We start from the raw sequence: 25135 nt of genomic DNA, 5'->3' as shown, positions 1-25135 counted from the left end.
TTGTGACAGCATGTGTGAAATGTGATCTATCAGGGAAGCTCAGTAGAGATTCAAATCCCAAGGTTTGTACTGGGTGCTAGTCACATAGGCAGTCTCTGTCTAGCATGTACCAAAACTCCAGACTTCCAGAAGGAAAGCCAGGTGTTCAGCATAAGCTTCATTGTTTTTACAGACAGTTTAGGAGCAGTGATCCACTTTAATTCTGGAATTAGCGGGAACGATCCCAAAGTTATCCTTCCCAGATGCCCGCCTGTGGCCAACCTCGTAGGCAAGTCTTTCTAAAGATAGCAGGCTCGGACTTGCTATGTTAACTTTTCTGCACAGTTTCGTTGCCACTATTGTTTTCATACAGCCTCCCAGCCACTCATATTAATCACAAATTTGCTAACCAAAGAAATTAACTGGGATGTAGATAATCAGAACTCTCTACATTAGACAGGCAACTTAGCAGATGAGCAAAACTCACAAACACACATAAAATGACCTCCTGCAGCCACACATCCCTTTTATACCTTCTTAGCACACACATTTCCTAGCTCTGTCTACTGAAACGGGCTAAAAGCAATGACATCTCAGTTGCAATGAGCCCAGATCTTGGTTTCTGATACTGTTCTCTGCTAGAAGGAACTAAGGCTCCTCAGAAAAATGGCTGATTGCAGGTCTGAGGGAAGGAAACTCCAAGAAGATCCTGGAACATCTTATTCCAGAAAAAAAAAAAGCACTCAAAAAAATGATGAGGGTAGGTCACAAAGACACAGGAAGTAGCCCTCACTGACTAAATCCGGAACAATTTGAGCAGCAAAACAAGAAAATGATGAATTGTAAACCATTGAAAAAGTAGTAGTCCATGAGTTCACATTGATAATAAGTAAATAAATGAGCGATAACAGAGGACACTTGCTTACTGCAGAATATCCTATGCCAATGGGTAAATGCGAAGGGAATGTTGGAGCTGGAAAACTATCATTTTGTAGCCATAACAGTAAAGACTGATTCAAGCAAGAATCAATGGATGCTAAATCTAAGGGGAAATTTTGATGAGGAACAGGATATTTGCATAGAATTGAAGTATCTTTTCCAGAGATTGCTTGTTATGATTAGCAATTGCAAGGCAAAAAATAATTATATAGTGGAAGAACTGGGAAAAACTTTGATTACATGATCAAAATTAATATGAGTAAGCGGCACATGGCCATTCTGTGCCTCAGATGTGATACTATGAGAAGGACACAGCATAATGTGTGTACTATTCTGGCTGGGAATGCATAACGGGAATCTAATCATGAGGAAATATTTGACAAACTCCAAAATGAGGACTATTAAAAGGACTGCATTCTTCAAAAATATTAATGTCACATAAGACAAGGAAAAGCTGAATAACTTCCAAATTAAAAGAGACTAAAGCATCATGACAACCAAATACAATACAGGATCTTTGACTAGGTCTTGTGTGAGAGAAAATCTCCTAAAGACATTATTGGTTCAATTTTTCAAAACTGGAATACAAGCAATAGAATAGATAAAAGTAATGTATTGATGTTAAATTTACTGCATTTGATAACTGTATCATGGTTGTGTAAAGTATTAATAATATCCTCATTATTGAGAAATGCATATTGAAGTATTTAGAGGTAAAGAAGAGTAATGTATGAAATTGAAATGATTCAAGAAAAATTTGTATATAGAAAGAGCAAATGATAAAACAAGCAGGATTAAACGTTAACTGTGTGTCAGTCTAAGAGGAACCTGGCTATCCTTTGTAATTCTGTTGCAGTCTTTGTGTAAATTTCAGGTTACTTTCAAATTTAGAAAAAAATTAAGTGAACACATATATTGACCCAAAGTTAGACCCATTCTGTAACATGAAAATACAAGGCAAAAATATATATAATACAACTATGTTAAAAGACCCTTTTTTCTATCTTACCTAAAACTTAACATCTCCAATGATTATCCATTAATAAGCTCTTTTTATTTTATTTTATTTATTTATTTATTTATTTTGAGACGGAGTCTTGCTCTGTAGTCCAGGCTGGAGTGCAGTGGCGCCATCTCGGCTCACTGCAACCTCCAACTCCTGGGTTCAAGCGATTCTCCTGCCTCAGCCTCCCTAGTAGCTGCGATTACAGGCGCCCGCCACCATGCCCGGCTGATTTTTTGTATTTTTAGTAGAGACAGGGTTTCACCATGTTAGCCAGGATGGTCTCAATCTCCTGCCCTCGTGATCCGCCGGCCTCGGCCTCCCAAAGTGCTAGGATTACAGGCGTGAGCCACCGTGCCCGGCCTAATAAGCTCTTTTTTTTTTCCTTTTCTTTCTTTCTTTTTTTTTTTTTTTTTTTTTTGAGACTGAGTCTGGCTCTGTCACCCAGGCTGGAGTGCGATCTCCGCTCACTGCAAGCTCCGCCTCCCGGGCTCACGTCATTCTCCTGTCTCAGCCTCCTCTCCTGCCTCCTGTCTCAGCCTGTAGCTGGGTCTACAGGCGCCCGCCACCATGCCCGGCTAATTTTTTTTGTAGTTTTTAGTAGAGATGGAGTTTCGCCGTGTTAGCCACGATGGTCTCGATCTGACCTCGTGATCAGCCCGCCTCGGCCTCCCAAAATGCTGGGATTACAGGCCTGAGCCACCACGCCCAGCCAAGCTCTTTCTTAAAGAGAAGATATTTCCACCTTTAACTGACAAAATCCCAAAAATTTATGTCAAGAATTTATTTTTAAAAACTTCTCGAAGATCATTTAGAAAGATTGATAACCACATTGGAAAAAGTATAAAAAATTGCATAGACCCCTGAAAATATGATTATATACATTTTCTTTTTTTTTTTTTTTGTTTTTTTGAGACGGAGTTTCGCTCTTGAAGCACAGGCTGGAGTGCAATGGCGCAATCTCGGCTCACTGCAACCTCTGCCTCCCGGGTTCAAGCGATTCTCCTGCCTCAGCCTCCTGAGTAGCTGGGATTACAGGCGTATGCACCACCATGCGAGTTTCACTCTTGTCCCCTGCGCTGCAGTGCAGTGGCACGTTCTTGGCTCACTGCAACATCTGCCTCCCGGTTTCCAGCAATTCTCCCACCTCAACCTCCCGAGTAGCTGGGATTACAGGCGCCTGCCACCATGGTGAGCTAATTTTTTTTTGTATTTTTAGTAGAGACGGGGTTTCATCATGTTAGCCAGGCTGGTCTCGAACTCCGGACCTCAAGAGATCCGCCCACCTCGGCCTCCCAAAGTACTGGGATTACAAGCATGAGCTACCGTGCCCAGCCTGATTATATACATTTTCAATAAACATTTATGAAAGTGGTATCAGGCCTTTTAGTAATCAGAAGACCAAAATAAATGAAAACGAAATAACATTATCCACTAACCAGAATATATAAAAGGAAGACTCACAAAATCAGGTGTTGGAAAGGACATCTAATTAGAACTCTCAAACTTGTGGTTGGGTTATATATTAGTCAAAAAAAATCTTTGGAATTAAAATTTAATTGATAAATTGTATGTATTTGTGCTATACCACATTTTACATACACACACACACACATTGTAGAATAGCTAAATCTGTGTATATATATGTATAGCAACAGACAGACGTTGTAGAATGGCTAAATCAAGCTACCTAGCATATCAGTTACCTCAGATACTTATCTTTTTTTTTGTGTGGTGAGAACATTTAAAATCTGCTGTCTCAACAATTTCAAGTATTACCACATTGTTATTAACTGTAGTCAACATGTTGTACAATAGAGCTCTTGAGCTTTTCCTCCTAGCTGACATTTTTAGTGACATGCGTTGCATTTGAACATATGCAGTTACTATGACCAAGCTATTTTATTTGTAGGGCTGTACTTAACTAAAATATCTATACATGTGTACCAAAAGAAATTAACAAGAATGTTCATAGTGGGTTTATTGCTAGTAGTCCCAAAATGGAAACAAACCAGTGTCCATCAACAGTAGAATTGATAGATGTGCCATATTCATGCAGAGCACCACCGAGCAGGGAAAAGAAATGAACTGCTTGGGCCGGGCACGGTGGCTCACGCCTGTAATCCCAGCACTTTGGGAGGCTGAGGCGGACGGATCACTAGGTCAGGAGATTGAGACCATCCTGGCTAACACAGTGAAACCTCATCTCTGCTACAAATACAAAAAAATTAGCTGGGCATGGTGGCAAGCGCCTGTAAGTCCCAGCTACTCGGGAGGCTGAGGCAGGAGAATGGTGTGAACCTGGGAGGCAGAGCTTGCAGTGAGCCGAGATCGCATCACTGCACTCCAGCCTGGCCGACAGAGCGAAACTCCATCTCAAAAAAAAAAAAAAAAAAAAAAAATGAACTGCTTCATGAAACCACCTGAAGGAATGTCACAAATGTAATGCTGGGCCAAAGAAGCCACACACAAAACCATTCCTACTGAATGGCCCTCCATGCATCCATTTATGAAACAGACAACACTAATAGGGGCTGCTAAAAACCAGGTGACTGCTTTGGCAAGACGGATGGGCAGTGGTTAGGGAGCAGACCTTCAGGAGAGGGATTTCCAGATTGTTATTTTTATTTCATTTTCTTGGACTGTGTGGTAGCTCCAAGCATGTGTCCTCTTTGTGATAAATCACTGAGTAGTAGAATAATAGGATTCCTGTGTATATTATACTTTAATAAACATATTTGAATTCCTTTTTCCATTAGGACAAATAATATAAATCATAATAAATCTTTGCAGTTTTAATATTATTTCTAGTTGATGAAAAATAAGCCACCTGAAGGATTCCAAACTTGCGTATTTCAGTATAGAACTTACATGTTCTAATATATATTTCTAGAGATCCAAAACTGTCTGATTAATGTCATTTGAGTGTAAAAAAGCACAGTTATGTTTACAATTTGCTCTCTAATCTTTTACTTGAAGTTAAGCTAATTATCCACATCCATCAATGAAACTGCTTTCACAGAAGAGTCCAATCCATGGCATAAATGACAGGAACTTTAGAAAAGTCATTTCTTCTTCATTATTTATGTAAAAACATTAAATTTCTTAGAAACACAGGCCAGCAAACTCCCAGTTTAGTGTTGCTTTCATTGCTTTCTGTAGTCTTGTTACCAGAGAAGATTTTTATGTTCCAGAATTGCACAGAGGGAAAAACTGACTATTATGGTTACCACTGTGGCCATCAAGACAAGGCACTTGATTCCTAGGATCCCAGCGATGACCCTCCCTGGAGGTGATGGGAATTAAGAGACCTGCTATGGAAATTGTGGGGGCTGAGTAAACAGTATCTACAAATCTTTCTCTGTGTCTGATACTTGAAGTCCACAGGCAGTAAACAAGGGAAGACTGCAGAATAGGCAGGGAGGGATTCCATGAGCAAGAGCTGGAACCCCATAAAAATAAAGTGAAACCCATGTTCATGAAGCTAAACACAGGCCAGTAAGCCAGCAGTCAGAGAAACTAAAGGAAAAATCCAAGGAAAGGCAGAGCAATTACAGGCTTAGCTGCTGTTTCATGGCAGTGAGATAAGTCAGCAGATCAGCAACAAGTGTGTGTGTGTGTGTGTGCGCGCGCTCCCACGCGCACGTGGCCACTTGCTACAAAATTCATTTTATTCCAGTGTGTGAGTGTGCACATGTGTGCGTGTGTGCACTCCTGTTGACCCAGTTTCTGCTCTGTGGCCAGGCCCATGACCCTAGACGACCCCAGGTGTGCTCTCGATGACGTCTGCAGGGATGGAGCACTGCCCTTGCCATTGGGTATTGCACTGTGTGATGCCATCCTCGGGGCCCTCAGGGTGATGGAACCCAATAGGATTCCTTAGGCTTTCCTTTCAGATGGACAGGAAATAGATGATGTTCCATTGTCATTTTGTTTTCTTTCTTTCCATGGATTCTGTGACCATCTTCCTCGCCTCATTGACTCTGCCAGAAGGGGATTCCTGGTGGGGCAAGGGTAGCTGGTGGGAAATGAGGTACCAGGAAATTAGCAAAGGGTCTTCTGGCCATCTGGGGACAGTTCTCATGTGGTCCCTAGCCCAGTCTCGAGGGTTCTGGGCCGGTCACCCTGCAGCCTCGGTGCTGCGCCTCTGGATCCAGCCTCCGCAGGAAGAACCCTGGGAGACCCAGCAAAACGGGGTGCCTGGTCTGACAAACGTCCCCCCGTTCCTCTGGCTCTGCGACTCAGGAATAGGCCGAGACATCATGTCCAGGCAGTGCCAGGCCACCTCACTGCCCCCTTTGAGGTGAGCGCAGAGGGCTTTTGGGGGCGAGCATGAAGCTGGGCACCCAGAGCCTGAGGCCGACTGTCCCTCCCTGTGTCCTGGAGTGGGGGCCTTGACCCGAGAAGACCCCCAGGGGATGGCCTGTGGGTGCTGATGCGGGGAGGGGAGGTCTGTGGACTGAGGGGGGTCATTGGCAGGGGACATTGAGCACCACGGCTCAGGGTTCTGCTCAGTGGGGTCAGTGGGAACGTGGTCAGTGAAGGCCTGGCCAGTGGGGGCCTGGTCAGTGGGGGTCTGGCTGGCAGAAGCCTGGCCAGGTGGCGGCTAGGTGACTTCAGGCAGGGTTTGTCCTTGGAGCCTCCTTGCCGCCATCTGTAGTGGGAACGAGTCATGGCACTCCGGAGGGCTGCTGGGAAGAGGAGGTGAGCAGGTGTGTGGAATCCAGCCCTGCCAAACAGATCTAGCACTTTACAGCCTAGCTGAGTCCCCTGCTAGGGAGGGGACCTGCCCTTTGCCTTTTGCCCCCAACCCTCAACCTTCTGCCCCCTATCTTCCATCTGCAATCCCAGGAATGCCCTGGATGGGGAGGTCTGAGTTTAGGGAGCACCCGTGGATGCTCTGATGATGGCCATGGGTCCCGAGGGGTTAGAAAGTGACAAGGGTGACCCAGTGTCCTGGGTGCACATATGAGTGGGGCAGCCGGGCCTAGCCAGAGCAGTGACAAACGCATGCACACATGTGTTCACCCACATACACGTGCATGCTCACATGCACAAACACTGCACACACGCACGTTGGCACTTCAAGGGGTGGAGGGTGCTGACTCTGGTCCCGGCTGACCCAGGCAGGGGCCCATTGTGATGGGTGTCATGACCTCACAATGTCACTGGTGCTGAGCACTCGCCCACCTGTCCGCTTGCCGTCTCTATGTCTGGAGCTCTTAGAGATAAGACATAGAGGTGTCTGGTTCTGAGAAAAGGAAGTTTTGCTAAGTGAGAGACACAACTGACTCAACTGACTCAGGTGAGTGTGACCTGCTCTGTTCCTTCCCTGCTGACCTGGGTACAGTCATTACCTGGTGGGCAGTGCTAGCCTCTGGGCAGGTGCCGAGGAGGGTCATCCCTGAGCACTCACCAGGTGCCTGTTCTGCACTGACCTGGTGGACTCTGTGGGGTGGGTGCTGTCCCCGAATGTACCCATTCCACAAGTGAGATGTCTAGGGTCAGAGAGGAGGTGACTGGCCAAGAGACCCAGATGTGATCCTGGGCTGTGCTCTCAGCCCTGCCCTGTGCATGCCCTGGTCTCTGTGGCCCTAGATTCCAAATCTGCCCAGGGTTTTCTGGCCCCTGATGGGGCAGAGTCTGGCCCTGAAAGAGCCACTGGGATGGAACTCCTATGGGTGTGGTGGAGGGAGGTGGTGCTCGGTCCAAGTCTGTGCCCTAAGCTGGGTGTCCGCAGGAGGAGGTCTCACCAACTCAGACTTCACGTGCGGTCACTGAGGGTCTCCGTGGGACCCACTGGACACATGGGGTCCCTTGTCTGGGAGTAGGGAGCCCTCTGCCTGTGGGCAGTTGTGGTAGAGGACCTTGAACACTGCTGCTCTGGGGCCTGGGCAGGGAGGACTTGGACAGTGGGGACCTGGTCAGGAAGGCCTGGTCACTGGGGGACTGGTCAGAGAGGACATGGTCAGTGGGGAATTGGTCATCAGGGGCCTGGTCAGCAGAGGCTTGGCCACTGGGGCTTAGTCAGTGAAAAACTGGTCAGTGGGGACATGGTCAGTTGGAGCCTGGTCATCAGGGTCCTGATCAGTGAGGACCTAGTCAGAAGGCCTGGTCACTGGGAAAACGGTCAGTGAAAGCCTGGCCGGCAGGGGTCTGGTTAGTGGGGGCCTGGCCAGATGGTTGCTTGGTGACCTCAGTCACGGGGTTTGTCCTTAGAGCCTCCTTGCCTCCATCCATAGCAGAAATGAGTCATGGCACCCTGGAAGGCTACTGGGAGGAGGAGGTGAAAAAATGTGTGGAATCCGACCTTGCCACTCACACCCAGCATTTTACAGTCTAGCTGAGTTCCCCCTAATGAGGGGCCCTGTCCTGTGCCCTCTACCCCCTAGCCCCCATCTGCATCTTCAGGACTGCCCCGTGTCGGGAGTTCTGAGGTTGGGGAGGACCCATGGATGCTCTGATGCTGGCCACAGGCCTCAAGGGAAGGTGACGCTGATTAAGACTTGATGAGCACGTGGGTGCACATGTAAGTGGGACAGCCAGCCCTGGCCAGAGACGCTACTCGTGCACACACATGTTCACCCACATAAACGTACATGCTCACCTGCACAAACACATTTTGACACCTTAGGGGCTGGAGGACACCGACTCTGGGCCCTCTTGACCTGGGCAATGGCCCATTATGATGGGTGCCATGACCTCAAAATGTCACTGGTGCTGAGTGACTGCCCACCTGCCCACCCACTCACCTCTGTGTTGTGCAGCACTTGCACATAAGACACACACAGGTGTCTGGTTCTGTGGTGCATGAACGACTTTTCTAAGCGAGAGACACAGCAGCCTGAGCAGACTCAGGTGAGTGACCTCTGGGCAGATGCCGAGGAGGGTCACCCCTGAGCACTCACCGGGTGCATGTTCTGCACTGACGGCGTGGACCATCCTCTCTTTTGTCCTCACAGAGACTCTGTGGCGATGGGTGCTGTCCCCAAATGTAGCCATTCCACAGGTGAGATGTGTAGAGTCAGAGAGGCGGTGACTGGCCCAGGACCCAGATGTGACCCGGGCCGTGCACTCAGCCCTACCCTTTGCCATGCTGGACTTGAGCTTTGACCGCTGAGGCCTCTCTACCCTAGATTCCAAATCTTCCTTGAGTTCTGGAATTCAATGAGGCAGGGTCTGGTCCTGGAAGAGCCACTGGGACAGAGCCCCTGTGGGTGGGGTGGAGGGTGAAATTCTTGGTCCAAGTCTGTGCCCTAAGCTTGGTCCCCACAGGAGGAGGTCTCACCAACTCAGACCTAAAGTGCGATCACTGATGGTTGCTGTGGGACCCACTGGACACATGGGGTCCTTCATCTAGGAGTGGGGTGGGGAGCCCTCTGCCCTCAGGCAGTTGTGGAAAATGAAGGAGCCCTGGAGGGCTGCCTGGAGGGTGACAATCGTCTCTCCTGGTCAAAGAGGCTTGGGGACTGGAACCCTCCTGCAGCGTCCCATTCTCTCTGTCTGGTCCTCTAGAGGCCTTGCCTTCTGTTTGCCCCGTGTATTCCTGGGGGGGACGGTTCCCCCAGGTGTTCTCTAGGACTAAGGCCCCAGCGTTCTCTTGTTCTTTCTTGGTGACCCAGGAAAACAAAGTCCCCTCCTGTATTGACAGCTGGGAATTGTGGTGTCCACCGTCCTCGACCTGCGATGGGGTCTCCATGAGCACAGAGGCTGCTCTGGAGTCAATAGATCATCTTTTCCCCAAACCAAACTGCTTGGCTGGCGTTGTTCCTGAAGCGGCTTCACTGGCCAGAGTGAGTGAGAATTGGGGTAGAACGGAGCAGTCACCAGATGTCTTGCTTCCTACAGAAAACTGATTATATTCCTGGTCCCTGAACGATCCTATAGAGACATCCAGTCCCTGACTCCACCTGCCTCCAGGTGCCCAGAACAGCCCATCGTGGGGACTTCACCCTCAGCAAGTGGACGCCGTTTGTCCTGCCAGGGCAGGTGTGTGTCTGCCTTGGGGTGTTCGGGGACAATAGGCCTCTCTGTCCAGGTCCCCGTGTGCTCAAATCCTCAGGAAGGAGCCCACCACTGGTTGGAGGCAAGGACTTCAGAGATCTAGTCAGGGGTGGGGCCACTGAGTCTGGCCCCTTGTCATCTGGGAGGGGTAGTGGAATGGGGCTCACCAGACTGGAGTGTGTCTGGGAGTGCAGTGCGTGTGGTTTGGCTGTTCTCTGGAGCTCTTGGGTGCGGGAGAGCCTTGGGATGACTTTGTCTTGCAGGATGGAGATGGATGAGGACCCGGATAACCTGCCTGCCCAGGGGCAAGGCAATATCATCATTACTAAGTATGAGCAGGTACAAGTTGGGCCGCTCCCTCGAGGGAGGCAGGGCCTCGCCTCTCCCGCTGTGCCCTGGTCACAGGGTCCTGGGCTTCCTAAGATCACAGGGTGGGGAGGGGCTGCCCACATCCCTGGGCCTCCCACACCTCTCACCTTACCCCCACTATCCTGGCCTCCTCTGGGTTTCAGGGACACCGAGCTGGGGCAGCAGTGGACTTGGGGCATGAGCAGGTTGATGTTGGAAAATACACCAATAACCTCGGGATTGTGCAGTAAGTCCTCTGTCCCCCCGACCCCAGCCACCAATCTCACCTCAGGGATGGGTTTTGTTTTTAGAAAGGCCTCTCTGAAGCAGGACATGTCTCCCTGGCTGGGCCAACCTCCTCTCCAGGATCAGAACTCCTCCCAGGCTCTCCTGTCGGTCCAGCCTGTGGTCAGGGTTAGGGCACAGCCTCATGACACATTTAGGGAGCTCGGGAGAGGGGGTAGGGACAGAGAGGGGACTAGAGCAGGCCCGTGGGCTCTCAGCACTGTGGTCTCCAAGTAAGCTGGAGAGGAGGGGCAGCCTGAGGATCTGGCCCTGTTCCCTTGGGGCCTGCCTTGGTGAGATCTGAGGGTTGTGGCCACAGGGCAAGAGGGCACCTGGCCTGGCCTCTGGGCAGTTGTATAGCAGATCTCTGAGGGCTCAGGGGGCTCAGCCATGAGGAAGGGGCATAGGGACAGTGAGGGCCTTGGCCCTGGCCCTGGTAGGTTGTGGAAGAAGAAGGGCAGGGCCCTGGCCTGGGCTTCTCACTGAGGCCAGGGGGACAACAGAGCATGCAACTGAAGGCATGCAGGGAAGGGACCTGGGCCTGGTAATGGGAGCCCAGCCTGAAGCCGGCCCCTCAGGACTCACAGGATGGAGAGAGGGAGAAGCCTGGGGGAGGGGGGCAGGGTGAGCCCCTGAGACCTGCCACTTCTGGAAGGCACCTGAACCAAGCCAGACCCGGGTGGAGCTGACAGCCGGGGGAGGACAACAGATGGGGTGGGCAGGGAACAGTGGCTCACCTGGGACCCCTCAGTGGGGGAACTTGGTCAGTCCCCAAGGCTCTGCATGGCCCTCCAGAGATTCTGCTTCCCGCTGGCTCAGTCAGCACTGCGCAGGGTGGATGGAGGGGCCAAGTCAGGGCAGGCAGGACAGTAGGGGAGGACAGCCAAGCATCCCATGTCCTGGTTTTTGCAGTGGCTGGGAGGAGGCTGAGGGCTGAAGTCCAATGACTCTGAGAGCCAGCTGAGGCTGGAGCAGGAGTGCTGGGGCCAGCCCCACTGCCTGCAGGGCCCTTGGTCATCCTTGTTGCCCTGGATGTCTCCCCAGCAGTGCTGGGCAGCCCAGTCAGAGAGTGGCCAAGGCATGGGTGTGGACGGATCTGGGAGGTCTCACTCAGAAGTTCTGAAAGGACAAGGGTCACAGAAGGGCCAGGGTGGCCGGAGAGAGGGTCATAGTGTCTGGGCTGGGCAGGATGGGGGAAGATGGGGAGCAGGCAGGGTGAGCGGCCAGGATGCAGGGAGAGGCAGGTGCACGCTGGGAGGTCAGACCTTGCAAGGCCCATGGGGAGTGTCAGATGGGATGGGCTCCAGGTGCATCCTCAGGGCACTGGGCAGTTCTCAGGCCAGGCTCCCTGGACTCTGGTGGGTGATGTGGTCACTCCTGAGGTACTGCTGTTAGTCAGGGCTTGGCCACCCACCCTGGGTGGCACCCATCCCATCTCAGAACTGGACTTTCTTAGCGTCCACAGAGGGTGTCACCTCCAGCCCAGGAGGAGCAGCACCGTTGTGCAGCCCAAGGCACCCCACGGGCTTCAAGTGTCCCCCCCACCCAGGGCCAGCCTTGAGCTCCCTCTTCTCCAAGGTCCCAGTGCCTTGCTAGTGTCAGATCCGCAGGGAGGCCCTTGCCTTCCTTCTCTGTGCCTTGTCCCAGGCTGAGGCTTAGGGTGGATGGGGATAGGCTGGTCCTTCCCTGGGGCCCTCTCAGGGAGAGGGATGGCTCCTGGCCTGGGCAGGTCCTCAGCTCTGCCTGGGTTGCCTTACAGTGAGATGGAGCTGCCCCGCGTCAGTGCCCTGGAGGTGAAGGTAAGAGCCTGTGCCTGCTGCGTGGGAGGCTGCTTCAGGGACTGGGAATCGGGTGGTCGGTAAGGCAGAGGGGGTGGCCTGTGGGCCTGTGTGGTGGTGAGTGGGCCACGGCTGTCACTGGGAGGGGTGGCCTTTCCTGCTGGACTCTGTTCCCATGAGGGCTTGACCAAAACCCAAACCAAGAACTGCAGTCCTGGCTCAGAGTCCACTGCCTGTTTGAACCAAGACCCCAGCTGAAGGCTGGACCTGACCAAAACTTGGGGCATTTATGGCCTGAGGATGGCATGTCGTGGCATCACCAGTCCAGACTACCAGCTCCAGTTCCTTCAGAGGGTCTCAGCCCCTGGGGCCTGCCCTTTCCTGGCTTCTTCAGGTTGGGTCCCTTCAGGGCCCCAAAGCCCTGGACCCAGCATCCACGGGCCACTGTCAGACGCCTGGCAGCTCCGCTAACTCCATCTTGGCTCATTTGACAGCAAAGATGCAAGGAAAGTAAACGTACCAACAAGTGGCAAAAGATGCTTGCAGACTGGACAAAATATAGGAGCACCAAGAAGGTAACATGGGGAGGAAGTGGCCCGCGTGACTGCTCTCTGCAGAGCCAGGAGACAGGCGCCCATGGTTGTGACCTGGCACCGTCTGCCTCTCAGTGGGTGGGTGGTACCCCATCCTTGCCATAGGACTGCAGGCCTGTTCGCCAGCTTTCCTCTGCGGGGTCGCCCCATGTCCTTTCTCACTGGAGTGTTCTTCTGTCTGTAGCTGTCTCAAAGAGTATACAAAGTCATTCCCCTGGCGGTACGGGGCCGGGCATGGTCACTTTTGCTAGATATTGACAGAATCAAGTCCCAGAACCCATGCAAATATAAGGTAAGTCCCTCCCACACTCAGCTAGGGCAGTACAAACAAGCTAGACTGTATCAGGAGCCCAGGACTCCAGCTGGAGGGAACGTTGAGCCTGGGTTGGGGGTGGGGGCTGTGGTCAGACGCACATCCTGGGCATAGATGGTAACTCAGGCACCACAGGTGCGCTGGGCTCTGCTGACCCTCCCTGGCGTCAGAAACAAAGTAAAAAGGAGCTTTCTGCAGAAGGAAACCTTCCTTCCTTCCTTCCAGAAGTGCTGACTGTGGGATGACTGCCGTTTGGGGCAGGGAGTCTTTTGTCTGTTCTGAGGCTGCTTCCTCCTCTTGGCCCCGCCCTACAGGTCATGAAGGAGAAGGGCAAGAGGTCCTCCAGAATCATCCACTGCATCCAGCTAGATGTCAGCCACACCCTGCAGAAACACATGATGTTCATACAAAGATTCGGAGTCAAGTAAGGCCAATGGGGCTTGCAGGGGTCCCAGGGAAGATGGGGCAATCCAGAGGAATGAGGTTGTCCCCAGGGCAGAGGCCAGGGTCACCCAGGAGAGGTGCCAGAGCCACCAAGGGCTCTCCTGGCCCAGGGAGCAGCCGGCACCATGGACTGAGCACCTCCCGGCTCTAAGCCCTGGGCCGGGCTGGGACATGTAGGGCCAGAACCCAGGTGACTCCCAAGGAGATGGAAGGCAGAAAAAAAAAAGAGTCATGCAGATGGTGAAAAGTGCTCTCCATGACCCACAACAATCCAGGATAGGGACCCATGGGAAGGTGGCACGATGGCAGGGCTTGGGAGCCTTCCCAGGCAACACTGACTGCCCAAAATACTAGAAAGGATGCGGGGCCCCGGAAACTCTCATCCATGGCTGGTGGGAACGTGACAGGGCACAGCCATTTTGTAAGTCACATGGGCTGTGGCTCACAAAGTTCAGTGGCCTCTTACCACACATCCCCAAAGTGTGACAGATATTGGCCACACTGATTTGAAAACTGACGTCCAAGTAAAACCCACATGTGACGTTCACCGCTTGATTGGTTGTAACTCACACCCGGAGGCTACGGAGATGATCTTCAACATGGGAACTAAGGAGGAAGGGGGTTCCACTCTTCAGACAGAGGCGACTCAGTGAGGAAAAGGAACGAACCCCCAATGCCCGCAGGAACATGGGTGGATCTTAGATGAGTATTGCTGAGGGAATGACGCCAGACCCAACAGGCTACCACCATGGGATTCCAATTCATTGGCCATTCTGGGAAAGGGCAAACCATAGAGACAGAGAACAGATCAGGATGGCCAGGGGCTGACAGAGCCGGGAGACGTTGGCTGCAAAGGTGACATGCTGGGGACTTGGAAGATGAAGGAGCCGCTCTGGGAGGGGCTGCAGTGGTGGACGGGAGGCTCTGCACATTAGTTCAGAACCGTGGAACTGCACGTCCCAAAGACTGGACTTCTGTGTGTGCAAACTGAGAAAAAGGGGAAGAAAAAATCAACCAGAGTGAAAAATGATCACTGATCCAACTGTACACCTACGACATTGCATTGCAAGGAATGTGGATTTTACTGAAAAAAATTCCTAAAAACTCAGGTGTCCTAAAGAGCTCACTGCTTATTTGGGGGGATCATCTGAACCCAGAATTGTGTTCGTTATTTGGGTTTGTAGACAAAATGAAATTGACAGCGTCTGCACACAAAAAAACAAAACCCTCTTTCCCCTCTTTTCTAGGCAGCAGGAATTATGTGACATCCTCGTGGCCTATTCTGCATATAACCCTGCGAGTATTCCCGGGCAGCAATATTCCTGGGACATGTGCCCATATTCACAGGCATGGGTGTCTCTCGGGGGTGTTGCAACTTCTTGAAAATTCAGTGTTTGTCCACCAGGACGTAGTAGGCAGGACTTCAGCTCGCTGCTGGCAGAAAAGGGTTGAAGCCCAGACTCCTGGTGTCACATGGACCCAATCACCACGTCTCAGATGAAGAAATGACCTTCCCCTCCTGGTGTTGCCCCAAAGCCTAGGAGCTTGGCAGGGTCCCACACAGGATGGTCCTTGTAGGAGACAGGTTTGACAAGTTGCTGAGGTGCCTGATGGGCCAGGCACTTGTCATGAAATGAGTTTGCATCCTGGGGGAGCCTCTTCTTCACTGGAAACCTGGCAAGGATCCAATTTCCCCTTTGCCTGAACCCCATAGGAGCATAGCAGATAGGGAGGGGGGTCACCCAGGTGGCTGTTCCTGCTTGGCCCCCACTTTCCAGACCATTCCAGGCAGGGAGAGCTGCTGAGCTGACTGCATGAGCTGCCCACATGGAGGACCCAGCCACCCCTTATGTCCGGCAGGCAGCCCTTGGGCTGTTGCAGGACCTTTTGTGTGGTGGTCAGCGCCCCGCCGCCTGCCCTCGTGGCAGGTGCAGTTCACAGGTGCTGCCCCAGGCCTGGCACAGTGGCCTCCCCAGCCTGGCCCAGGGGAGGGAGCATGAACAATCCCTGACTGTGCCCTTTTGGGCCATGTGAGCTTGGACACTTGCTGCAGGAGTCCCCCCATGCTCCTTGTCAACTGAGTTGTGCGTGACCTGCTCAGTCCTCATGTCCAGTGCCAGGGGAGGGGTGCAGAGGCTGCACCTCAAATCCCCTGGGGCCTGAGGCAGGTGTCCCCAAAGACCTATGCCACCTCTGGTGACATAAGTCCTCCCAGGTGGCCTCAGTCCTCCTAGGTGACATCCTTCCACGGTGACTCTGGCTCTTGCAGGAGGTGGGCTACCACAGGGACCTGAGCCGCATCACTGCCATCCTCCTCCTGTGTCTGCCAGAGGAAGATGCTTTCTGGGCGCTTACCCAGTTGCTCGCTGGTGAGAGGCACTCCCTGCAGGTAGGTGGACAGCTGCCCCCGGGGCCTTACACAGCCATGCCAGGGGACAGCCACCCTGGCCAGTGACCCTGACTTCCAGGCAAGGTGCCTGCATTGTATCCCAGCTTGTTTGGAGCCTCCAGGATGTCCCTGCTGAGGTCCTACAGCAGCCTGGGTCTGGACAGGAACCCCCTCACCTCAAGTCAGACGCCTTTCATCCCTAACATCAGAGGGCATGGATACCTCCCCCCTGGCTGCCCTCTGTCGCCCGAAGCCAGCCCCAACTTTGTGCAGGCACCACTCACCTCCCTGAGTGTCTTCCTGCCTCCCAGCTGGCTGTGCTCCCAGCCACCCTCCCTCCCTACAGATGGGCCAACAAAGCCAAGATGGAAGTGTCTGCCCATCCCATGTCCCCCAGCCTGACCTCCACATCCAAGAGATAGCCACATAGCCCCCAGCTCCCACCCTGTTCTCCCCGCTGGCGCCTGCCTTGTGGTGTCAAATGCAGGCTGCCCTCCTGGCACCTGGACCCAGGAGGCCGCTAGGCAGTGCCTCCAGCCAGGGACCTCCTCCCCAGGGCTGAGGCTACATGCTGGGGTCACCACATGGGAGGGAGGGAGGCCTCGGGGTCTGGGGTCCCCTGCCCTGCCCAGCTCTTCCAGCTGATGCCTCCACATTTTGGGCGTGGGGTCTGGTGGGGTGATGGGTCAGGGGCTTCTCAGTATTCTACAGCCCAAATACTGCCCGGCTCGAGAGGCTCCTATCGCACCAGGAGCAGGTGCTGCACAAGTCCTTCCCAAAGATCATGAGACACCTGGTGAGTGGATGACACCCTCAGCTCCTAACCAGACGCCCTGGGCCCCATAGGCCAGGGGAGGCTCAAGTCCCTCATGGGGCTGGCAAGAGGCTGAGTCCCAGCCACGGCCTGACCTGGGATGGGGATTCCCCATAGATTCAGTGTTGGGTTTCCTTTTCCTGCCCTGGCAAAGGCAGAGGCGCTGGGACCAGGGCCGAGCTGCAGCTGAGCAGGGCTAAAAGAAGTGTGTCCACCGGGCGTCCATGCATGGGGCAGGTGTTGGAGCCCTGGCCACCGCCCTGGGTTGTGCCATTAAGGAAGGTCTGCAGAGGGGCCTGGAAGTGGGAGGATTTCAGGGCAGCCCAGGGGGCCCTGAGCACGTCTGCTCCTCCCTTCAGGGCAAGGAAGGGCTGTGCATTGAGGGTTCCATGCTGACGAGGCTCCTCCGGTGTTTCCTTGATGGGGTAAGGAGGCACAGGGAGACCCCAGCCCTGGGACTCTCCTGCCCTGCAGTGCCCGGCACCCCCAGCCCAGGGGTCCAGCTCCCCCAGGAGGACAGGCAGGTCCCTGCAGGGCTCACAAGCCAGGATCTGCCCAAGAGGGGGCATCCCATGGCAGAGGCCAGGGCTCAGGCCCAGCCTCATGGGCAGACTGGGGCAGGACCCGACTTGCGAGGGCCCAGGGAAGCCCAAGTCCTCAGGAAGCCCTCTTTCCAGAAGCCACAGCGCAGTTGAGATGAGTCCCTCACAAGGAGCTACAGGACCTTGTCTGACTCAGTCTTTTGGGGGTCTCATCCCACGGAGAGGGGTCCCCAGCACTCCAGGGGCCTGAAACCCCAGTGGGCTCTGCTCAGGCCACTGGCCCCAGCTTGGAAAGGCCAGGTTCTCCCACACTTGCTGTCCCCACAGAAATCCTTCGGGCTCACCCTGAGACTGTGGGATGTGTTCATCTTGGAGGGCGCGCGGGTACTGACAGCCATGGTGCATGCATCATTCAAAATACACAGGAGTAAGTCCCGTGTGCCCGAGGGTGCTTGGGGGAACATGTGGGACAGACCCCGGCTGGCCTGAGGGAAGTGTCCTTACACTGCCTGCTCCATCCGGGTTGGGAGGTCTGGCCTGCTGGGCTGGGCAAGTCATGATGACACTGAGTCCATCCCCCACATGACCCAGATGAAAATCAGGAGTGTGGTGAGCACTTCCCTGCCCTGCCTTCCCCAACTGTAGCCTCCTGTGCACAGCTGAACACCAGGGTGGCCAAAAAGGACCAGACACCACCCAGTGGGAGGTGGGCCTGGTAGAAATGGGGTGCAGGCACTGTCCCCTCCCAGGGAACCCTCCTGGCCTGATGCCCGCCCTCTCCCTAGAGCACCTCATGAAGCTTTCCTGGAGCACTGTCTGGGAGTTTCAGGAGCGACTCTCTCAGAGCTGGACCCTGGAGGACAACGCGGTCCTCAGGAACCTTCAAACCTCTATGAAGGAACTCACAAAAAAACACTGGGACCTGCCACCCCCAGGTGGGCTCTAGCACCAGGTCCCCTCTGGAGTCACCCTCTGGGGCAGTCAATGGTTGGGGGTGTCCTGGCCCCACCAGCCCTCCTACCTGGTCTTCCTCCTGCACCTCTTCTTCCTCCTCTTCCTCCTCTACTCCAAGAAAGTCAGGTGGGTCTGCCAGTCCTCAGGGCGCCGTGGCTCACACCTGTAATCCGAGCACTTTGGGAGGCCAGGTGGGTGGATTACGAGGTCAGGAGATCCAGACAATCCTGGCTAACACGGTGAAACCCCGTCTCTACTAAAAGTACAAAAAATTAGCTGGGCGTGGTAGCAGGCGCCTGTAGTCCCCAGCTACTCAGGAGGCTGAGGCAGGAGAATGGTGTGAACCCAGGAGGCGGGACTTGCAGTCAGCCGAGATCACACCACTGCACTCCAACCTGGGCGACAGAGCGAGGCTCTGTCAAATAAAAGAAAAGTCAGATAACAAAGGTTTGCCACAGAGGCATCTAAAAAAGTAGGGGGCCGAACTATTCAGAACTCAGAGGCTTCAGATTCGAAGATGAGGCCAAGCAGGAGACTCCTGACCCACTGAGGGCAAGGGAAATATGTGGGGTTGCTGGGAGAAGATGTCATAAAGGTCCACTCCTACCTCGTGGTATGTCACAGAACCACACACTTGTATAGCTGTGCACATCTTCTCTCCACCGATTATAGTATTTCTTTCCATTTGTGACTCCAATCACGCAGGGAGCTTGCTACAAAATGCACATTGCTATACCATAGCCTGGGGCTTGCAATCCAAGGCTGGCAAGGATTCCTGCACGTCAAGGGCCTCAGGTGACTTTCATGCACACCCAAGTCAGAAGGCTCTCCTGAATCCTGGATGTCACCTTCCTGCCCAAAAAAGGAGGAACGAGGGTCAACCAGCAGCAGACCAGTCACAAAAAGAGATGAAATGTGAGTGCATGGCCTTCCTGATACCCAGACAAAACTTTGGGCACAAAGCCAGGCTGCAGCTCTGGCCACTGACTTGGACCAGGGATGCCCCCATGCAGGCCGGTGTGCCCTGGCTGCTCTTGATACCCTCTGGCTCCTGACACCCTCTCTTCGGCTGCCTGCGTTAGGAAGGGAGAACCTGCCAGTTTTCAGAAGAAAATGTAGCTTTATTATAACATAGGAAAGACTGCAAGTTATTACGGGAGGAGGAGGAGGCCTGAAACAGCTCCTGAAAATGAGAGGGAAAAGGAAGGTGTAAATATGTTGGTAATAAAATCTCCAACCACAGCATAGTCATGAGAATGTTTTTGTTACAATTTTTGTTCTCAAGGTTATAGTAAACAAAACAGTCACTTGAATTGTCAAAAGAGCAGCAGTTTTGCACAATGAAAAGCATACACACCAAGCCAGAATACAATAGCACTCAGGTCTATATGGTGCAGTGGTCCTAGTGCCAGAGGAAACCTCCAGGGAGTTTGTAGTGACCCTCCAGGGAGCCCAGGCCCATGGAGGGCCCTGGGGCTGGAGGGAGGCCAGCAAACCACTCAGCTCAAAGCACTCCCTTCAGGCACCTGAAGAGGGAAAGCCCATGTGTCTTCCTGTGAAGCACTGAATGGGCAGCTGGCATCTCAGAAATGCAGGCGATTTTTCATACACTGGTGTGAATGAGTCTGGGGCACCCAGGGGGTCCCTCAGTGGTCAGACACACTTTGAAACAATCAACACCTACACAGGAGGTTACTAGGAAACAGGAAAAATGTTTTCCTGAATTTCATAGCAGATTGGGAGCTAAAGGAAGAGATTCCCAAGCCCATCATGGAAATATTTTGTTTTAACAAAGTAAATTCACAAGAGCACATCAAACACAAAACCTAATGCAAGGGGCAGTGCCCAGGGCCACTGCCTGCCTCCGGTGAGAAGTTCTTTAGCAGCAGTCACAGGGCAATGCTTAGAAAGGCAATGCCACAGTGAATAAGGGGGATTAACTTGGATCCAAAAGTGTAGGATAATGCCCACCAAGAACGCACGTGGCTCCATCTCTCTTCCCAGTTCTAATGTTCTCAGAGCAGCAGCCACCCCTGAACACAAGGGGAGACAGGAAAGGGCCCAGGGGTGTGGGGATTTATTCCTGGTTTCTTTATTATTTTCCACTGGTCTGTGTGTCTGTTTTTATGCCAGTCCATTGCTGTTTTGATTGCTATAGTTCTGTAGTATAACTTGAAGTCAGGTAATGTGATGCCTCCAATTTTGTTCCTTTTGCTTACGGTAGCTTTGGCTATTTTGGGTCTTTTGTGGTTTGTTTGGATTATTTTTTCTACTTCTGTGAAGAATATCATTGGTATTTTGACAGGGATTGCATTGAATCTGTAGATTGCTTTGGGTAGTATAGACATTTTAACAATATTGATTCTTCCGATCTATGAACATGGAATATATGTCAATTGTGTGTGTTCTCTTCAATTTCCTGCATCAGTGCTTTATGGTTTTCTTTGTAGAGATTTTTCACTTCTTTGGTTAAGTTTATTCCTAAGTGTTTTGTTTTATTTATATCTATTATTAATGGGATTTCTATCTTAATTTCTTTTTTTAGATTGTTCACTGTTGGCGTAGAGAAATACTACTGATTTTCGTATGTTAATTTTGTATCCTGCAACTTAACTAAATTTGTTTAACTATTCTAATAGTTTTCTGGTGGAGTCTTTAGGTTTCTCCAAATAGAAGATTGTATCATCTGCAAACAAAGAGAAGTTGAGGTTTTCCTTTCCAAGTTGGATGCAGGGCTGTTATTTTATTTCAGGCCATTTTCCAAGCTCAATGGTTTTTGTCAGAATTCAGTTCCTGTAGTTACAGGACTGAAGATTCTGGTTTCTTTTTGCCTGTCAATGGAGAGTTGTTCTCAACTCCTAGAGGCTGCCCACCATTCTATGGCACGCAGCCTTCCCCACAGCATGGTAATTGTTTACCATGGAAGAAAATCTTAGAAGAAATCTTCATATCACCTACCATACAGTTCCCTCTAAATTTCAAATGCTCATATTTTCCCTAAAGGCAAAATATATTTACTCCCTCTCAAAGATTTCATCTCATCATCAGCTCAAATCCAAAGTATTGTTATCTAAATCATATCATCTAATCACCTCAAAGTCCAAAATGGCCCCTAAACATCATAAACTTGAAGTTCAAAATCTTACCTTCTAAACGTTCTAAATCAGGTGCAGATGGGTACAAATCATTTAGTGCAGCTCCTGGGGGTACACTTTCAACTTGTGGACCTGTGAAGCTAAAGAAACAAGTTATTTTTTCTGACAATCTGTTTGGGTGAGCAGACCCAACACCAGATCTTGGGGGTTAGGGCTACAAAGTCTGGCGGAGTTAAAGGAATGAGACAAGAGTACATAGGTTGGGTCCAGGGGGCCAATGCTAGTATGGAGGCTGCAAAGGCTCTGATCTCTGGGAGCCCACACTATTTATTGGTAATCGAACAAAGAAGCAGGTGGTGAGGACATGCGGACGTGGGGGTAGACAGATGATGACATGAGGATGTGGGGGTAGAAAGATAGCAGTGCATCAAGCGTAGCTGTGACGGTTTAGCATATGCTCTGCTACTTGAGGTAAGGGAGAATAGATTCTTCTAATTCAAGACACAATCAATTTATGATCTTGGGAGAGCAAGAAGCAAGGGGCCAGCGAGTCTGGACACATTCCAGAGGCTACGAGGGGTTTTATTCCCTGAGCCCTGGGTGCTCTCCAAACCACAAGGGGTTTTATGCACTGGGCTTAGATTGTAGTGCAGCAGGGCAGCCTTCCACCCTTTGGCACAAAGCTTGGTGTTCCCTAGGCCACAAGGGGTTTTAGACCATGGACCCAGGACATGTTCCAAGACTCTTTTACATTATGTCAGACAAGCAAGCCCTGCCTCAGCCCTTCTACCGACACAATTCTAATATACATTACTGGACAGGCAGAGGATAACAGTTATGTGCATCTGGATAAAGATAGGTGGAGGAGGCTGGGCGTGGTGGCTCATGCCTGTAATCCCAGCACTTTGGGAGGTCAAGGTGGGTGGATCACCTGAGGTCAGGAGTTTGAGAGCAGCCTGAGCAACATGGAGAAACCCCGTCTCTACTGAAGATACAAAATTAGCCAGGCGTGGTGGTACATGGAGGCTGAGGCAGGAGAACTGCTTGAACCTGGGAGGCAAAGGTTGCAGTGAGCCAAGATCACGCCATTGCACTCCAGCCTGGGTAACAAGAGCAAAACTCCGTGTAAAAAAAAAAAAAAAAATATATATATATATATACACATAGACACACACACACACACACACACACACAATATGTTCACAAATTAACAAATGAGCCACAAATTGAAAGAGATTAAAAATTAAAGAAGCTATTTCATTGAATATTATACTGGTCATCACTGATGTTTGCCAAAATGTAAAGATTTCAGTTTCTTGAACATGTATGTTAATAAATTATAGATAAGAATACATGTATTTATAAATATATTTCAACAGTTTCACTTCCTCAGAATAGTGTTACAACTCAAGTATCAAAGAGGCCAATTGGGTCATGAACACATAGACTCAATGTTTATAATCTAATCTTTGTGGAAAAAAAATGCTCAAAAACCTAGAGATGTGAGCAATACCAGTAAAAGTTCTACCATTTGTCAAGATTGTTTAAAATGAGAATTTCTATTTCCCTGGTTGGCTGTTACTTTTCTGGAAGCCTGAGGAGAGGAGAAGCTGTCAGTGGAGGTCCCTGAAGTTACCCAGGCCCAGGAGAGACACAGCATCAGCTGACAACTGCAGTAAATGCCACTGAAGACCCTCACTGGGAAGAGGCTGCAGAACCGTGTCTGCCATGCTCGTGTTTTAAATGCTGGCCAAAATGAGTCAAGACTTCTTTTCCTTTTTTAAATAGAAGCATTTTCAGGTACTCAAAATATGTCACACAAGACTAATTTATTATGTTCGCCCTATATCATTTCTTTCTTAAACAATTTAAGCAGGAGTTATTTCACATACTGTATTTGGCAATCAGCTTTTGCTATTTTGAACCACTGAAGACAATAAATTTGTTTTCTTCCTCTTTTCTGTTTCTTTCTTTCTTTCTTTCTTTTCTTTTCTTTTTTTTTTTGAGACAGAGTCTCGCTCTTGTCGCCCAGGCTGGAGAGCAGTGGTGCGATCTCAGCTCACTGCAGCCTCTGCCCTCGCTCGCTGCATCCCTCCCTTCTGCAGGTAAGATGCCAATATTTACCCTACTGACCGTGGCCAGTTCTTGGTATTGCTCAAGTCCCCTGGGCCTTCAGACTGGCGGGTGACTTCAAGGGAGCAACCATCCTGGGCCTCTCCTGGGACAAACACTTGCCTTCACCCACTATCGATGTCTTGCTCAGCCCTCAGAGGAGTGTGGTTGGGGTAGATTACTTCATGCCTTGATTCTGCCTTGCCGGAAACCACGGTGGCAGCAGGCTTGGATGTCACCAAGTCATCACGTTTCATGCTATTTCTGGAAGTTCTCGCCTTTGTGGCCTCGGAAAGGAAGGCGATCTGGTGCTTTGGGGAAGGCCCTCCGGATGCTCCTCCAGATGGTCTTCTTCAGGCCTTTTGCTCAGCATTTGTCTGATCAGTTCTGCCAGCTCTGGGCCATGATCTCTTGGCACTGGCGCGGCTTTCCTTCAATAATTCCATAAACTCCAGACTTCGTGTCTTTTGCATGGAAAGCACGCGGTGCCCATTTCATCGACACCGCACCCCGGAGTCCAAACGTCAGCCCTGCGGGTGTGGGGTTTGTTGGGGACAATTTCGGGCTCAGGTGCAGGGGGCGCTTCCCCAGCGCGGGCGCTTCCTGGGCCCCATCTGAGGCCGTGGGCTCCTGGCAGGAGGACCTGGAGCTTTCAGATCCCCGGAAAGGATGCATTTCCCCCACTCTTGGGCACAAGCTGCCCTTTGCTGGCGTTGGGCACGGATCATGGCCTCGCAGAAGCCCGCGACAGCGTGGAGCAGGTGGTGCCCCCGCCCGGGACTCCTGGTGGGTGATGGCTCCGGGAGGCCTTGGCTGGGACAGAGCGGGGCCTCCGGGTCGGTCAGCGGCCCGAGCCCGGCTGCGGCTTTCGGAGGCTTGGGTTTGGAAGACACCGCCTGCCATCCCGCGGCGCCTCTCGGGGTCCGCTCCCCCGGACTGGCCCTGCCCACCGCGCGCGACTAGTAGCGGGCGGCCAGGAGTCAGTGGCGGTTGCGGCCGGTGGGATGCCGGGTAGGAGGCTGCGCTGGAGCCCGCTGGGCAGCGCCGACCCCTAAGGCAGCCGGGCGGGTGAGCGAGCAGCGGCGTGGGCGGCTGAGGGGCTGAGGGGCTGAGGGGCTGAAGGGCTGAGGGGCTGAGGGGCTGAGGGGCTGAGGGGCTGAGGGGCTGAGGGGCTGAGGGGCTGAGGGGCTGGCAGCCTGGCCGGTCCCTGCCGCAGGGTCCACCGCACGTCACGTGGCCGAATGCCCCGGGCTGCTTTCTCTCTGGGCTGTTTTCTTACTGTGAACCTCGTGGGCTCCTGCTCGGTGTCGTTCTTACTCTGTCTCTGTTTTTGCATTCTATTGGCAAGTATTTTATTTAGGATATTTTACTGATATAACTGAGGATGAACTGTGTTTTGCAGCATTTTGTTTTATTACGCGTTTTCGCCTAGATTTTGGTATCATTTTTACGCTGACTTGATTAAACATTTTGGAAACTTTCCTGGAACTGATAAATAGCTTTTATATGATCTTTTTCTTGAGGTAATAAAATAATTTACTTT

At 51.7% G+C, this 25135-nt stretch overlaps 2 protein-coding genes and 1 long non-coding RNA gene across 3 annotated transcripts in view; 2 read left to right on the top strand and 1 right to left on the bottom strand.

Moving 5' to 3' along the window:
* ZNF286A (zinc finger protein 286A) overlaps positions 1 to 9857 on the top strand; it is a 35206-nt gene extending 25349 nt beyond the window's left edge. The window contains exon 6 of the mRNA XM_024350460.2: positions 9770 to 9857. The gene's annotated coding sequence lies outside the window, so the exon portion shown is untranslated. The remainder of the gene's footprint in view (positions 1 to 9769) is intronic.
* On the bottom strand, positions 5852 to 24823 carry LOC134808888 (uncharacterized). Its single transcript, XR_010153017.1, has 4 exons — positions 23614 to 24823; positions 11296 to 21620; positions 8830 to 10676; positions 5852 to 5939 (listed from the first exon to the last, which is right to left on the bottom strand). It is a non-coding gene; the product is annotated as an uncharacterized LOC134808888 (long non-coding RNA).
* TBC1D26 (TBC1 domain family member 26) lies at positions 9829 to 19627 on the top strand. The gene is made up of 14 exons (XM_054670456.1): positions 9829 to 9910; positions 10189 to 10264; positions 10438 to 10520; positions 12318 to 12357; positions 12831 to 12911; positions 13114 to 13221; positions 13557 to 13666; positions 14934 to 14982; positions 15956 to 16055; positions 16777 to 16871; positions 17249 to 17314; positions 17759 to 17858; positions 18217 to 18366; positions 19091 to 19627. The coding sequence occupies exons 2-14, from the start codon at positions 10190 to 10192 to the stop codon at positions 19438 to 19440; spliced, it is 1407 nt and encodes a 468-aa protein (XP_054526431.1). The 5' UTR covers positions 9829 to 9910; position 10189; the 3' UTR covers positions 19441 to 19627.
* Positions 24824 to 25135: the final 312 nt, after the last annotated feature.

This window comes from Pan troglodytes, chromosome 19, assembly GCF_028858775.2.
Source record: "Pan troglodytes isolate AG18354 chromosome 19, NHGRI_mPanTro3-v2.0_pri, whole genome shotgun sequence".
Lineage (NCBI taxonomy): Eukaryota > Metazoa > Chordata > Mammalia > Primates > Hominidae > Pan > Pan troglodytes.
Note: the sequence above shows the minus strand (reverse complement) of the source record. Positions and strands in the feature narration are given on the sequence as shown.

Excerpts from the sequence above, each read along its gene's own strand:
- TBC1D26 (XM_054670456.1), top strand. The coding sequence starts at position 10,190 with ATGGAGATGGATGAGGACCCGGATAACCTGCCTGCCCAGGGGCAAGGC. Across the intron at positions 12,358-12,830 it reads TCAGTGCCCTGGAGGTGAAG|CAAAGATGCAAGGAAAGTAA; the intron begins GTAAGAGCCTGT and ends CTCATTTGACAG. Across the intron at positions 16,056-16,776 it reads GCTTACCCAGTTGCTCGCTG|TATTCTACAGCCCAAATACT; the intron begins GTGAGAGGCACT and ends GGGGCTTCTCAG.